The 17315-nt window shown below is 38.0% G+C and overlaps 1 protein-coding gene and 1 long non-coding RNA gene across 2 annotated transcripts; one reads left to right on the top strand and one right to left on the bottom strand.

The window, feature by feature from the left end:
* The first annotated feature begins 5784 nt into the window (after positions 1-5784).
* On the top strand, positions 5785-7878 carry LOC130992799 (uncharacterized). Its single transcript, XR_009091403.1, has 4 exons — positions 5785-6053; positions 6463-6567; positions 6692-6801; positions 7494-7878. It is a non-coding gene; the product is annotated as an uncharacterized LOC130992799 (long non-coding RNA).
* Positions 7879-8370: 492 nt separating this feature from the next.
* LOC130992798 (beta-amylase 3, chloroplastic) lies at positions 8371-11874 on the bottom strand. Its single transcript, XM_057917544.1, is given in 5 exon segments — positions 8371-9086; positions 9088-9567; positions 9650-9760; positions 10516-10726; positions 11257-11874. Coding segments are annotated over 5 exon segments (1656 nt in total). The 5' UTR covers positions 11799-11874; the 3' UTR covers positions 8371-8774.
* Positions 11875-17315: the final 5441 nt, after the last annotated feature.

Below are 17315 nucleotides of genomic sequence, written 5' to 3'. Positions count from 1 at the left end.
CCTTTTGTAGTTCAGGCGTCATTCCTGCTCCAATTCTTATCGTGTGCCCTTCCTTGTCCGGGAGCAATTCAATAAGTAGACACGCATCTCCGGTAGTAACCAAAGGTAATTTCTCCGTGTCTTGCCTTAGAGTTGCGATCTCTTCTCTCTCTGGTGTCAAGGCCGTGACCATCCCTACTTTTCCTCGTTTTATTGTGTCTATTCTGTCCGCGCTCCTTTCTCATTTGTGTCTAGCATGCTGTGTCAACACACGCACATGGCATTCTTTAGACATAGCTTGATCGCCCCAAACTTCTCCAATCTTTCCGTCATTGATGGGAAATTTCATTTTCAAGTATAGCATGGATATGACCGCTTTAAAACTATTCAGCGCAGGTCATCCCAAGATGACATTATATGATGGCTTTGGTGCATCGATGATTAGGAACTTGACCATTCTAGTCTTGCCTGCATTCATTCATCCCAGAGTTACTAGTAAGTCGATCATTTCCACTGGCATTACTGATTCGTCCGAGAACCCATACAGTGGGGCATTGGTAGATTCAATAGTTGCCTCCAGTCCCATGGCTTTCCAACATTCAAGGTACAGGATGTTAACTGCGCTGCCTGAGTCTACAAATATTCTGTGGATCAGACATCCTGCTATCTCAGCAGTAAACACCAATTCATCGTCGTGTGGATACAAGAGAGGCCTGGCGTCCTCTGGCCCAAATGAAATGATTGGATCAAGAGTGGTGCATTTATGGCCATTACCATCTGGGCGTAGTGCCATGTCTTGACCGCGCGTACTACCTGTTTCTTTGCTCTGTTAGATGTGGGCGTGCCATTTTCCCCGATGATCATGTGTACTTCCCGTCGGAACGGGGGCCGCTCAGGGGCTTCTTGCCTTCTTTCCTCATTGTGTCTATTTTCTGCATGGCCCATATGCTCTTCGTATCCACCTCATCTTTCTCTTCCCTGAGCTCCCATTTTTTCTCTATCATCGTACCCACGATTGTGATTATCATTACGCTGCCTTTTAGATGTATCCCTGTGAAGTCCATCAACGAACTTGTCTAACAACCCCTTCCGTACCAAAATCTCTAGCTGATGTTGGAGGTGCCCACACTGCACAGTCGAATGTCCGTACGCGTTGTGGTATTCGCATAGAGAGTTATTTCGTCCAGGCTTTGGATCTCCTTGGGTATAATCCCACGGTGCTCAGAACCAGCATTCATCCTTGATAGCATGAAAAATTTCATCCACGGGCCTATTCAGAGGTGTTCGTCTACGCAAATCATCCCCATCTCTGCCCCCTCATTCATCCCGCGTCGGTCTGGATGGTTTGCGTTGCGTTTCTACAGCCATTATTGGAATTCTTGGTGGTAATCCGTTGTATGGTGCCCGTTGATAATGGCTGTCATTATGTTTAGCATTATTGTCACTCATCTTTGATCGGTGCTTGTCAGATTCTGCTTTCCTTGCTGCCTTGGCGTCTTCCAATTGTAGGTACCCGGGTAGAACAACTATAATGTCATCAAAATCTCGTGGAGGTGTTATTTGGAGCTTATCAAAAAGCGGACCTGGCTTCAAGCCCTTAACAAATGCATATCCTTTGATTTGTGACTCCGCGTCGGGTACATCCAATGCTATCACATTGAACCGGGCGACATATTCTCTCAGTGTCTCATGATCCTCTTGTTTTATGTCCATTAATGACATAACCGTTTTTCCCACCTGTCTAGCACTGATAAATTGTCTCATGAACGTGAGATATAAATCCCCAAAAGAGTGAAGGGAATCAGCTTGTAGATTATGAAAGTAGCGCTGTGCGACCCCCGAGAGTGTGGTGACAAAGATTCGGCATTTGATACCTTCAGCATATTGATGCAGTGCAAAAATATCAACAAAAGTAGAAAAAGAACTCTAACACTTGAAAAATATCAGTATTTGACTTTGCCTTAATCGTCACATCAGTCGGCATCTTCAGTCTTCAGTCTTCAGTCTTTCGTTCTTCAGTCTTCCGTCTTCAGAACAACAACAAAACTAGAAAAAGAACTCTAACACTTGAGTTCGAACAGTTCTAGTCTATTACAAGTGAAACCTATTGATTTTGGTATCATCAAAACTAGGATTAGGATATTTCATTAAGTTCCCAACAGAGAGGGAGATGAGATGCAGTGCAAAAAAAAAAAAAAATGCAAACGGCGTCAGGTTGCTGTCTGACGAAAGGGGCTTAATTGCACCCAAATTGGAATATGAGGGACTTGATTGATCGAATCTTGAGAAAGATGGCAGACATGGGTGCAATTAAGCCCCTTCATATTCCCACAACTATATCTAAAATTAATATTTCCCACAACTATAAGTTAAAATATATATTTGCATTTAAATATATTTTTGCCAATCAAAGACAATCTATGCCAGACTTAAGAAATGGACTGTCGAAATGAATTGTTATACCACAAAGACTTGTAATATGTATATGACAGATCCTTCTTGAACATATAAAAGTTGAAAATCAAGATTTACTATGATGATTACACAGATGAAAGTTAACAAAGTTAACTTTTAATACGATTTAAATTTAAATAAATTGATAAATAAACTTAGGACACGTAACAGACATCTATCCGGGGAGTGCAGAGAACTCCCGAATAGCATAGAATTAAATAGTTTTTAAGTTTTTTTTATGTAAAGAATAAAATGGTAAGTATAATCAATTTTCAATTTTTTTATTTTAGTGGACAATTTTTTTTTTCTAGAGTTAAGTAGCAATTACATCCCTAATGTGGACACCTCTAGAGCGTATACCCTACTCGACATTAGATCAACTAAGCCCTTGATGTCCCAAAATCGATGCAATTAACCTCTCCCTTCAAATGTCGTTACATGGCTTTTGTTATTTAATTTTTTTAATTTGATTGTGGGTCCCACATTTTCGAAAGTCCAATAGCAGAAGCCCACGTGTCCCCTTCCATTCATCTTCCTCTTTACCTTCATCCTTGCAACATTCCCAATCTCTTTCGATCAAACAAACAGCGACCGCTTCAACCTCACCTGTGATTAGGGATGTCAATGCAGCCCGAAACCCGTGGGCCGACCCGAATAACCCGACAAAATTAGAGGGTTAGGGTTGAAAAATCGCAACCCGAAAAAACCACCAGCCCGATTAGCCCGCACCCGACTAACCCGGAACCCGATAGGGCTAGCCCGAAAACCCGATGGGCTGGCCCGGTGGGCTGACGGAATTGTGATTGATGCATCCAGTTTAAACTTCTGCTATGTTTAGATCTATGGTATTTGCTTAAATATATATATGTAGCCTCATTAAAAAAAGTGAAATTAATTAGTTAGAATATGTGTGTGTGTGTGTGTGTGTGTGTGTGCAATCTCATTAAAAAAAAGTGAAATTAATTACGGATTTTTTGTAGAAATTGATTATTAGTATTTCATTAGTTAGAAATTAATTATTAGTATCTCATTTTAAAGTGATACCAATTTTTTTTTTCTGTCAATGAGACGTGCATGGCAAATCCACTAATTATTCAGTAATAATCCAGATTGATTCTAGTGCATTGATACATGTTAAATTTTACTATCTCATTTTAATATAATTTTGTTTATATAATCTTGAATATCTTATATTTTGGCATTTCATGCTTTGCTATATAACTTATATCTTTAATATCTATGTATATTTTATACATTATACATTAGATTATTAGGAATAATAGAATACAAATGATAATTTTATTTTTACGCCTTTAACCTGATTAGCCCGATGGGCTAGCCCGAAACCCGAAAGTTTAGGGTTAGGGTTGAAGATTTACAACCCGAAAAAATCTCCAACCCGATTAGCCTGCACCCGACTAACCCGGAACCCGATAGGGCTAGCCCGAAAATCCGGTGGGCTGGCCCGATTGACATCCCTACCTGCGATGCCTACGTCAACAACGATGACATTCAAGTCACAACCAACAATCGCAACCAAGCTCTCGATCAGAGAGCCAACTGCACCACCTACAATGAGTTGCTGCATTTGTGGGAGAAAGCTTTACAAATTTCGGCGGATTTTTTCACTCAATTTTCCTTTGTAATGGACTCATTTGCCTAGGGCTGAGCATCGGTTCAAAACCGAACCGACCCGACCCATTTGGAAGAAACCGAAACCGAACCGAACTTGACAGTTGACAGACCGAACCGAACCGACATTACCTTAAAAACCGACAAGAACCGAACCCGCCAAAACCGATCGGTTTCGGTCGGTTACCGAACCGACCGACATTTTTTTTTTCCAAAAAACATTGAATCTACCAATTCGAAAAAATGATTCTTCCAGCCTATTCGAAAATGTGAGAGAGCTTTGCCTTTGAATTCTAGTATGATTCTCTCTCTCTAGCTTCATCTCTTCCGCCGTTCTCACGGTCGAACGGCGTGGTTCAGGCTGCGGCGTGCTGGTCTGCTTCAAGCTCTGCGTCCCCGCCGTTCTCTCTGCTTCAAGCGGCGTGCGGCGTGCGGCGTGCGGCGTGCTGGTCTGCTTCAAGCTCCAGCGACTGCTCCAGCGGCGTGCGGCGCCGACGACTGCTTCAAGGACCAGCAGATTTGGGTTTGGGGTGGGGGAGCGCGGCGCCTGCTTCTAGGGTTTTCATTTTGAAATGGAGGGGAGGGGGAGTGCGGCGCCCAGATTTGGGTTTGGGGTGGGAAATGAAAAATGTCTAGGGTTTTATTATATATATATATTAAGTATCGGTTCGGTTCGGTTCATAACCGAACCAAAAATATAAAACCGAAACCGAACCGATATATCATCGGTTTTTCAATCTTAAAACCGAACCGAAAACCGAACCAGAAAACTAAAAACCGAACCGAACCGAAAATGATCGGTTCGGTCGGTTTTTTCGGTTCGGTCGGTTCTATGCTCAGCCCTACATTTGCCAATAATAAAATCTCAATGGACTTGCATTTTCTTGGCTCTAAACGGTTTAAACTGTTGTTGTCAAACTGAGGTGAGAAAGGGGAAGATTGAGTCTCGACGGCAGGCGACAAGCGCCTTTTTATTTGTTGTGGCCATCTTGTCGAGTAAAGGAGCTGACGGAGGCGGCGGCTTTGAAAGTCGATGGTGGCGCAGTGAGAATGGAGAATGAGACTATAATAGTTGGACATGGTGACTGGATCTTGTGGTGGTTATTGTTGTTGCCAAATATTGTAGAAGGCGAACGACAATGCCTTTTTTGCTGAGACAAGGAGGAATGACAGTGGTAATTGCTGTTGTCTGTACTATCGAGGTGAGGAAGATGACAAATATGGCAACATTTATGTTGTCGCTTAATTTGACGAAGAGGAGTGCAAGGGGACACGTAGGCTTCTGCTATTGGACATTTAAAAAATGTGGAACTCACTATCGAATTAAAAAAATAAATAAATAACAAATGACCGTGTAACAGCATTTGAAGGGATGGGTTAATTGCACTGATTTGGGACACAAGAGGCTTAATTGATCCAATATCGAGTATGGAGGTATACCGGGTGTCCACATTAGGGGGTGTAATTGCTACTTCATTCTTTTTTCTAAAACAAACAATTTTTTTAATGTTCATTTTGTTATACTCCCTCCGTCCCACTCTAATAGGTTCACTTATTTTTGGCACGAAGATTAAAGAAATTTACTTTTTAATAAGAAAATGGTAGTAAAGGAGTGTGGTCCACATCAATTAAGTATAACTTTTTTATCCAAAAATGAAAATGAGCCTGGAGTGGGAGGGATGGAGTATTAAAATAAAATTTGATTTTAATTAAAAATATAATTAAAGACAAATTTTATTTTTAATACTAAATGCCTAATCTGAAAATCACGCCTCCATCTCTCTGAACTCTCTCTGCTGGAACCAAGCCAGCGCCGCCGCCCCTCCCTCCCGTGTCCGGCGTCATCACATCACTGTAGGAACCCGAGACCCCCCCCCCCCACCCTGCTGCAGTAGACCCAGTCCCGCAGGCACGCCCAGTCGCTCGCCTCCGAGCTCCGGCAGCGGCGTTCCAAAGTCAAGGCCACTAGCAACATTTGCACTGCTCGAGTGAGTGTGGTTTTTTGATGAATTGTTTGCTTTTTAAATCTGTGTTTTAGAATCTGTTTTTAACGAACTAAACTAATCCACTTTGCCTGATTTTGGTGTTGAGCTCAATCTTGGTATGTGTTTGTCTAGAATCAAATGTGAAGGAGGGTGATGTGTGTAAAAAGTATGCTCGAGTGAGTGTGGTTTTTTGATGTATTGTTTATTTTTTGGAATATGTTTTATGAAATCATGTTTGCAGCCTTGCAGTAGATAGTTGAGAAATAGTGATGTCTTCGACCTTATTTTGACAAAATGGACAAATCGGATAGAGTGTTTAGGGTATTCTCTTGTTCGTGTTCCACTAATAACCCAAAAATTTATTTATCAAATTAGAAAAATAAAATGACGAGGTAGTAGTATATGTATACAGTGATCTTCCGTTTCTCCAAGTAGCAAAGTCGAAAATGCAGAAGACCAGCTTCAGTCTCGTACAGACCGTTTCTACAGCCGCTATCTTCTCCGGCGTCTCCTTTTGGTAGTTTTTTTCCCTATCAACTCTCTTCTTGTCTCTCTCTCCCTCTCTAAAAAGAACTAAGAAAAATAGGAAAAAGAAAATAGGTTTGTGTTTGTGTTGTAATGTGCTTCGTGTTTAATGGCAGGTATGGGTTCATGTTTGGCAGAGAATCAGCACGGAAGGAGCTTGGTGATCTGATTGAAACCCTCCGCGGCGCTGGCTCCGGTCCTGCTCCGCCGGAACACTCCTAGAACGGTTACCAATTACAATTCACTCTTCCAGAATAGTAGTACTAATTTTTCTGCTAGTAATAATGTTTGTATGAAGTATACTCCCTCCGTCCCGCTTATGACCCTATTTCTATTTTGGGTTGTCCTAGTTCAAATGACCCAACCCAAATTTAGAAATATTTAACACTACTTTTTGGATGGTCCCACCACCACTCTACACATTTATCACACATTCCTTAATCTCCGTGCCGAAAAATTTAGGGTCATTTGAAGCGGGACGGAGGGAGTATTATTCATGTGTATGTCATGAGTTGGATGGTTTAGCCTCTCAAGGGTGTTGGGTTTGGTGGATGAGATAGATAAGGTGTTTGGTTGGTTCAACGATTTGACCTACATCCACATATAATCTGATTAGTTTTTAGGTTCCTCTTGATTTCATATTACAATGAAGGCCTGTTTCTATAGGTGAAGCAGACAATACATAAGGAAATAAGCAAATTTGTTAAAATTATCAATATCATATTATAGTTATATATTTGATCTTGTAATCATATCAATTTATTGATTCTCGACTATCAACATTAGAAATAGTTTCAGATGCCAAGATCTCATACCTGCATTGCAAAATTTCAGGACTTTTAGTAGCTTTATCTGGTGTCTCAAGAGTTGGAAGGTACATTATTTTTGACTAATTAATTGAAATATATGCATTGACAGGTTTTCAGGTGGGCTGTATAAAGTGAAGTGGCAAATTTTTTTATTTGGTCTTTAATGTCAAGTAGATTCAGCTGTCGAAGGTACTCAAGACTGGTCAAAAGCTTCAGGTGTAATGCACTCTGGAAGCATGTATTTCTTCTACATTCTAATGCTCTTCCAGTGTCGGCTAAGAGCTGTTAACTGCCCATTGCTTAAAAGCTGAATTCTGTTAATAGTAAACTTGGGTTGCTAGAAACGGTGCATGTTTGTCTTTATTAGTTCAATGGATACCTCAAATTCTAAAGACCACTCTACAAGCTTGCTTGCAGACTTGGCTATTCCCTAGACCCAATAAAATGGGATTATAATTGTTTATTATAATTCCAGCTTTGAGATGATAGTTTAATTACATTGTTCCTTTACATGCTTTCTCAATTTTATTCCCCTTCCTTTATAAGTGCATCGGTGGGAAGCATTATGTTTGCTCATAGATTTTCTCTTGATGTGAAATAAGCTGGGAATGATATGAGTTTAGGTTATATGAGAATACAAGAAAAGTACGCATCTTACTGAGAAACCATTTGATGTATTGCTTTTATATATCTGAAGCTGCCGCAACTCCATAAATTGATTCATTGGTTGCTAGTAATGGTGTTGAAAATTGGAAGTTATTTCTTTGTTATTGTAATGTGGAATGAACCATCATCATATTGATCAACTGCTAGTGCTGCTAGTTTGTTGGAGGAATACAAAAAGTATGTAAGAGGAGGGACACATAATTCCCATTGCCCGGTATGAGCTTTGTTTTCTTATGCTGCCACTTCTTGTGGGGTGTTTTGATAGTGCAGTTTCACTGCAACCCTGTATGTATAGTATATGACATCTGACACATATATCATCTAACCAAGAGCACTATGATCACCATTATTCAGATAATATTAAAATAACAGTACACATTTAACAAATGTCTACAGGTATCAAGAAAGAATGAAATATAAAAGCTTTATGCAGGGAAGCAATAGCCATGAGTTCCTGGAACAAGATATAAATTGGTTAGCCATTGAACTTCTCCACTCCTCATTGGACACTTAGAGGTTGCCTTTAGCTGTAACCCTTTAGTAAGAGTTATGTATTGCTTGGAGCGCTCATAACTCTTTCCATCTTCTACCAAGATAGTCTTGTAACCATTTTCAGTGTCTGACTTATGCTTGATCTACTCGGATCTGTATATTCTTGTAATATTTGTTCTGTATGGCTTCGACTTCTCTTAATTTGTGCACCTATACATATACATATGTGCAATTATACAAGAGCGGCTTCACTTTCCTTCCTCACATTGTTTTGCTTGATAAATCCCACATACAGGTCAGTCCCGACCCTGTCACTGTCTGGAAGTCTTGTGCTTCTACCACCTTCGGACATGCTCTTGACAAATTCAACCAAATTCCTCCAGTTCTCTGCTTCAAATAACCGCTTATTCATCCTTAAATAGGTAAATGCACTCAATGCATTTCCTGAATCTGATCTACTTGTTGCCAACACTTGTGAGAATGCTCCTCCATCATACCTCTCCAGCGCATTCTCTCCTGCAAGCTCTGTTCCTGCAAGTTTAGTTCGCCATCTTGACTTGCCTGACTAGACCTTCTGGCGAGCAGTTAGCTTCATTTGGCTGCTCTCCATCCCTCATTTCCATACAAGTGAAGTTCAAGACGACACCATGTTTTGCCATCATTCTTGCTATTGGTAGGTAGCCATCTCTATGCCTAGTATTGTAGTATCCTGCTGTTAGCTCTGCTGCATGAGATCTTGTCTTGTAATGCCAGTGAATTCCGGCCACTTTTCCTGATAGTTTGGCTCCTGTCCCTTGAAATATTATATTTGCTGCACTGAGGATCTTTTCTCCATGGTCAAGTAGCTTGCCGGAGTACCACTCCATGAAAAACTGTCCATACTCACTGTTCCACGTACCATCCCTCTGAAAAAAGCCAGTATCTTCAGGAAACTGGTTGTATTGTCCAGCATCGTGAGGCCCTCGTTGTCCCCAGTCATCTTTCCCGATTGCCTCTGCTGCTGCTGCCAGCGAAGCTCTCATATACTGTTTTAGATAAACAATTCAGTAAACTTATGACACATGAACAAGACGACTCCATTTTGTGTGGTAACCATTAAGGAATTACCTTGTCATAGCATTGGAATTCCCCTATTCCAGGAAATCTCCAGGTGCCATTGCTTTCTGGATAGGATGGATATCTTAGCTCTCCACAGGGTCCCATCCCCACTTGGACCTCCTGATTATAAAAGACAAATTTGGAATGTTTTCAGAAGGTGAAAGCTATTGTCTGTATTATATAACATGAATATATTATGGGACCTTAATAATTGATATTTGAGGATTTTCATAAGCCTAGTCAACTATGTAGATATTATCCTTAGTATAGCACAGGAACTATTTGAGCTCATAAGCATAGCAATGCTTCTTGAAGGATCTTTCTGGTTGAGCTTAGCTTAGTTTTACCTTAAGCTAGACTGTTAGCTGTTAAACACATAAGAAGCTAAACATATATTATCTTAAGCATAGCAAAGGAATTATTCAATTTCATAAGCATGATAGTTCTTCTTGAAAGATCTTTCTCGTTGGGCTTAGCTTGGATTTTTTCAAAAGAATTTTAGCTTCATAACACATATAGCTCTAATGAAACTGGCGGATGTATTAAATCACTGAAAAGTAAAGAGCAACAGTTGAATCCTTTTATAGTGCAATCTAAAAGTTTGTTGTATGAATATCTTGATCTCGATAATCTCAGCTACCTTTAAAATCTTTTTCCTGCTTCTCTTATATATATCGGCTTTCTTCTATCTGTATACTTGGTTATTTTATATATTATACGTGGAAAATATCTCGTCTTTTATTTCATTTTGCAGTACCATTAGAAATCTTAATATTTTCATTCCTATGGAATGTTATATAATAAACTTTAGTGATTCAACAAGCCATGTAATAATAAGTGATAAGGAAAAGCTAGAATAGAATTAGAAGCCTTACCACAACAACATCTCCAATGTAGTCCTTGAATCTCTTTCTAAAACTCCTCATGAAGTCAGAATAGACCTGGATTGGTGTTCTTCCTCTAAGAACAGCTAGTGAATCGCAACCCAAGGATATATACTCGGGGTTGCGACGACCTGATTTATCGGTGTAGACAAGGTCAGGATTTTGGCTAATCTCTTCAAGTACCCATGGTGGTAGAGGAATACTGCAATGACAATACCAGATAAAAGTGTTACTATCATCTTCAACTTGAGCATCCTTCTTCTGGATGACAAGACAATTAATCTTTAATTCTTCAACTAAGTTGGAACTTTGGATAATGCAGACCAGAATCTATAAATACTGCAGCAACTATTAAAAATTAGTATAGCATCCTCTCTACGTACATTAGATACAAAAGCTAAACGTTTATGTAGATCCATTCAAGATAAGTCTAGTTTACAATTACAACTTTACATATGTTTTTTGGTGGACGAGTAAATACCTCGCTTACGGTTTAGTAGGGTGATGTTGTATATGCTAAGCCTTCTAGCTGAAGAAAAATGAAATCCAAAAGAGATGGACTAAGCTACTCTTTCTATTGAAGATAAGTTATGCTATTAGTGAATATTCTAAAGCAGGCTTCTTGTTCCAATTGAAAATTCATGCATTAATGTAATGAGTAGATCAGAAAAGGCCTTTTGTTAACTGTTACAGAGGGAAAGAGGTATACAAGAGCAATAATATTATACTTACTTGCAAGAATCTCCAACGTTTCCTCCACACTGATGAAAAGACATGACGACTTGAAGCTTCAAACCGATCTTCTTGACCATCTTTATGAGCTCAGCATAGCCTTCCCAATTGTACTTCAGAGGTCCATCTTTTTCTACCAGTCCCCACCACACATCAACCATAACTCCTTCAACTCCTGAGCTTTTCAAGGCCATCAAACTAGCTAACATTGCTCTTGGTTTGTTCAGATTCCCCCCTACAGATATTGTGTCAAGCGGTAGCATGACGAAAACAGGCACCCTCAAATTTTCGTGGCTATGACTATGAGGAGCTGTCATCCCATGAAGTTTCTCCCGCAGCTCATTCCTTCCTTCTGAATGCGAGGAGATTCCTTCTGTCGGTAAAAGTTGGGCTTCATGAGCTGAATTCTTTGCTCGCTGCTGGCTTGATGTTTGTTTCATCTGAGCAAAACTAACCGCACTAGTGTGATCATCAGAAGTTCTCGAACTTCTGTTATCTTTAGATTTCATAAGAGAGGTGGAAGAATGAAGTGTTAAAGCCATTTTTCTTTTTTTTCTGAGTGAAGAGATATGGAAAGAATGAAGGCTGCTGGTGTTTATTTATAAAGATAACCAATTGCTGACACTAGCAAGACAATTTTGGTGGGCTCTAATTTGAAAAGACAAAAGTGCAAAAGATCAAACCAGTCGCTTTACCTTTTCAGAGTCTTTCTTTCGACGCGCTTACACTTTTCACATCTCAAAATGCTTACAGGGTGAAAGTATCTGCTGTAATTTCAAGATTTTCTTGTTCCTAATTTACCTGTTAGATATGTAGGTTTGCAAAAATATGTTGTTTGATTGTGTGGTGAAAGCATCATTTTAAAATGTGATGATCCTACTTTATTATGCAACTAAGTAGAACTTGCGTGAAAGATTTGATAATCTCATCTTTGCAGGTCCATTCAGATTACTATCTCATTGACGTGGTTCTACATCGCCTTAATGTGGTAAGAAAGTTGCATAGTTATATATTACCAGGCATTCTGCCCTTGAAGCTATCATGCATGTAACATTGATGCATAATTACTGCTGCTCCAAGCTTCGCATGAACAGTAAGAAAGGTTCACTCTTAAGTGTCTCTAATTAGTCAAATACGAATGATGTTAATGAGTTGAGCAGTTTGCTTTCACTATTGTTGTATTACTAGTGGTCTAGCAGTGGCGTTTTAACTTGCAGTAGCATCGGAAAGATATTTATTAGTGCGTCCAGATATTTGTTAGCATTATTTATGTTTTTGGTTGAGGGGATGGTGGTGGGCATATTCAGCTTTGATATTTTTCTCATGGAATCTACTTGGAAAGGTTAAATGAAAGTGTTGGAAGTTAAATTAGCAAAGGTAGTTGTTTTGAGTCTCAGCCATATCTCTGTGATGATCAGTGAGTGGCTTTCTTTTGTTGTGCCCCACCGACTTTTCTGTTATATGAGTGGATGTGAATAATCTGGCATTTTGTAATTTCGTTTGCTAGTTTTGTTGAATCGTGTGTTAGGATAAGCACGAAGAAAATACCTTCCTTTGGGCTAGAATTTGTGGCTGTAGGGAAATTCTCTGCTTGCATTATTCTTACAGTTCCTTTCTTTGTATAATTGTATTTAACTACTCCATCTAGGTGGTTTGCTTAGTGGTTATAATTGAGTTGGATACTGCTTGTAAATCCTTTAACAGAGATTAGAAGTGTAGTGGAACTTAGCCGAGCCGAATACTGCCATGATAAAGTTTGGTTCGTTTAGTTAGCCATTAACTAGACGAGCTCGAAGCTTTTGTTTAGCTAAGCTTTGAATAATTCATGAGTACGTTGGTTCATTTACAACTTTAATTCTGCTTACTTTGAATGATGATATGATTCATCACATAGGTTTGAGTATTTGAAGGCTAAGATGGTCAAACATGTTAAGAAATACTACTAATCAATCATCCAAGTAACAGATAGATTAATCTATATATTATTTTCAGGGGTAGTCTAAATATTGAACTTTCATTAAAATATTGATTTTGCACATAAATTAAAAATTATATCTCTAAATACGCGAACTTCCAATTGTTTTGATTTTCATAAGGTTGTCAATTTTTAGTGAATTAATGTTGAAGTGGCAAATTAATGACACCATAACTAGTGGAAAGCTTGTGTATTTGGAGACAATTTTTTTTGTTCATGTGCAAAATTAAAATTTGATGAAAATCTATGTATTAAGCACAATTAGCTTTTAATTTTATCAATTCGTTCTATCATTGAACGTAAATGCTCATTTAACAAATTGGAATTTAGTTTCCAGTAATGTGTTATGCTCATTGTGTTTTATATGCCAAATAGACTTTGTAAAGATGTAACGCCATAAATATTGATGTGCATTCAATGTTTGTGACGAGGTTGATATTTGTTTCCTGTTTTTAAGGATTCGATTGGTCAGATCATCCATAATTGTCGGTAGAAATTGAATTATATAGACCGACATCAAAACATAATACTCTCCGTCCTTATAAAAAGTATCAATTTCTAAATGACACATGTTTTAATAAAGTTGTTGAACGTGTTGTGGGTAGAGTAAGAGTCTCACTTTATTATGAGTGGAAAGTTTACCAAAAATAAATTGGATATATTTTATGAGGATGGACGAAAATGGCAAATAGGATACATTTTATGAGCACGGATGGAGTAATTTATAAGGCATCTTTCTCTCTCTCTCTCTCTAAGTGATGCTTAGGAAGTGTTTGGCCGAACTTATAAGTACTTTAAAATAATTTATAAGCTTTTTCAAAATATTTGACAAAATAAATTCCTAAACGACTTATAAGTTCTAAAAATAAGCTTCAAGAGGATATAAGCTCCAAAAAATAAATTCTTCTAATTTAATTTGCTTTTTCATAGCCTTATATATAATATTATTCAACTATAATTTATTATTTTCATTATATATCATTTCTAGTTCACCTCTTTTTGAATTTCTAACAATATTTTCTTTTCAGTAAAAAATTCTCTCTTTATCTTATAAGTTTAATTATTCAAACACTTTGACGACTTATAAGCCCTCGTTAAAATAAATTTAGTCAAACACCTTCGTAGTCGGTTGTAAATGATTTCCAAATGTGAAAGAAAATGAAAATAATGTCGATCATGTGCAATCATTTTTGGTCATAGTTTAGCAATTTGGTTGTACAAAATAAACGATGGCCAGCTGCCACAACATTGACAGTTTGGTTTGGTGGATTTTAGCAAATGGTGTAGTGTAGGAATTCGTACCACGACTTTATTTTGTGGTTTCACTGCATCTTATCTTCCTATTGAATTTTACTCCCCACGGCCTTTTCAAGAAATTTTGCTCCACTTCGTAATTGCTATTTTTGCCATGAATAATCTTCTTATGTATAGACAGTGACAAATATTATTTTCTAGAGTTGCTACTCTTATTGATAAATGCACAAATTCTTGCTATATTTTATACTATAATTCATAATCCAAAATATTCTTGGTTGTTAACTTGAGTTTTTATGCTATAATTCACAACTCATAATACAATTGGTTGTGAATTTAAGTTTTTATGCTTTAATTCACAACTTGAAATATTTTTTGTTAAAAAATTGTGTTTTACAACTTAGAATTACTGTTTTAATTGTGAGTTTGAGTTTACAACTTGGAATTCCTGTTGGTTGTAAATTCAAGTTTTTATGTTATGCTTCCACCGTTCCAATTAAGTTGATCAACTTCTTTTCGGCACGAGATTTAAGAAACTAGCGTTTTAAGTGTGCTTGATAATAAATGATTCGCAAATTATTGCGTGCGGTCAACTGCATACTATGCGGTTGACCCATATATGCACGGATATACACCAGTTTTTGAGATAAAATAAACAAGGTGATGCAGTGGTGCAGCGGTAGACAACAGTGCTTCATTTGCCATGACAAGGGTCATGTGTTCGAAACTCCCTCCTCCCCCACTCTCTCACTTTTGCGATTTTTTCCCCTTTCTTCTCCTTTTTTTTTTTTTTTTTTTTTTTTACGTTTTTAATTTTTTTTCGTTTTTAATGTTTTTTTTACTGGTTTTGTTTCCAATTTTTTATGTTTTTTTTTCCTTTTCATGTTTTCTTCATTTTTAGGTTTCTTGCGATTTTTTTTCCTTTTATTTATTTATTTTAGGTTTTTTTTCTGGTTTTGCTTCCATTTTTTTTATGTTTTTTTTCCTTTTCCTGTTTTCTTCATTTTTTTTGTATTTTTGCATTTTTTTATATATTTACTTTTTTTTAGTATTTTCTTTTTTTTTCTTTTGCATTTTTTTTTATATTTTGGTTTTTTTATCCTTTATGGTATTTTCTTTGTTTTTTATTTATTGTTTTTCTTTTGCATTTTTTTATATATTTTTGTGAAAAATGTAATACTTTTAAAATATTACATTTCTTCATAACAACAATTATTTTTTATGACGACAATAATTACTTGAGCAAATAAATGTTGCTTTTATTCATGAGAATTTGTACTTTTAGTTATTTGATCAAATAATTATTCGTGTAAGAAAAAATAATAATTGATATGCATAAAAGTAATCATTTTCTTAAATTAAATTTAAAAGTTCTTTTAGTATTTTTCACTTTTTAATTAATAGTGTGAAAAGTAATACTTATTTCCAATGAAAGTAATTATTATTACAATGGAATATAATGTTTCTAAATTATTACATTTGTTCACGGTAATTGTTTCAATTGAGTGTGGTCCACAAAAATTAATGAGTTAATTAATCCTTTCTCCAACCTATACTTCTCAATTTCCACAACTCAGCCCCATTCCTTCAATTCCAGCGAGCTACAGCAGGAGCCGCTGGTCTCCCTCAATTCTCAGTCGCCGGAGAAACTCACATTTTCCTCCGGCGAACTCCAAAACCAAATCCCTAAATCAAAATTAAATCAATTTGTTGGAGTGGTACAATTGGCGAATCAAAATCAAACCAAAACCAAATCAAATCCCAAAATCAAAACTAAATCAAATCCCAAAATCAAAACTAAACCAAAACCAAAATCAAACGAACTCCAAAACCAAAGGCAGGAGGCGCCGCCATCGAGGCGACGGCGGAAGGCAGAAGAGGGAGTGGTCGTGGGCCTCACCGATGGCACCACCGTCGAGGCGACGGCGGAACGCATGAGGTGGCGGCAGACATAGATGTCGGAATTCGCATCTAAATTGAAGAGATGTTGGCTTGGATTATTGGATTTGCGATGCGAAATTCTCAAATCTCCATTGTTTGAAACACTAACCACCCAATCCAGACACCCGATCCAAACACTCAAATCTCAAATTCTCAAATCTCCATTATTCTTTTTGGGTGCTTCTTCTTCTCACTGCATCTCAAATTCTCAAATCTCCATATTCTTCTCCAGACACCCAATCCAGAGAGGCGAGAGGCGGCGGCAGCCATAGGGGTGGCGAGAGAGAGAGAGAGAGCAGAGGCGAGGGAGAGGGTCGCCAACCGAAGCCTTAGCTCCCAAAATCGCGCGGTGAGGTGAAAGGGTCGCCGCCGCCGCTGCCGCCGCCGGAGGTTGCAGGTGATGTCGAACCCAAAGAATTGAGAGTTAGATATTTCCGATTGCACAGAGAAGGGGACCAAGTCGTTGCCTACAACAGTGGTGGTTAGAAGAGAGAGTGATGAATGAGAAGACTGGAGAGAGAACTGAGCGAGAGAAGCGAGAGAGAGAGAGAGAGAGGTGGATCAGTTAGCAGAGATAAATGAGGATTTAATTAGAGAGCCCTAATTTTAATTAAGTGGACTTAATATTTCTACATTTAGAAAGTGGTCACTTTTAATGGGACAAACCAAAATGGAAAGGTGGCCACTTTTATTGGGACGGAGGGAGTATTTAGGAACGAAGAAGTATAAAATAGAAATTATTTCTAGTCTTTAGATAATGAAGATCTACAATGAATTTGTGGTCTAGGTTCGAATCTTATACTCCCTTCGTCCCTAAAATAACTTCATCTTTTTCCATTTTGGGACGTCCCTCAAATAACTTCCTCTTTCTTTCTTTCTATTTTTGGAC

Source organism: Salvia miltiorrhiza, chromosome 7, assembly GCF_028751815.1.
Source record: "Salvia miltiorrhiza cultivar Shanhuang (shh) chromosome 7, IMPLAD_Smil_shh, whole genome shotgun sequence".
Taxonomy (NCBI): domain Eukaryota; kingdom Viridiplantae; phylum Streptophyta; class Magnoliopsida; order Lamiales; family Lamiaceae; genus Salvia; species Salvia miltiorrhiza.
This window is presented reverse-complemented; position numbering and strand designations above follow the sequence as displayed.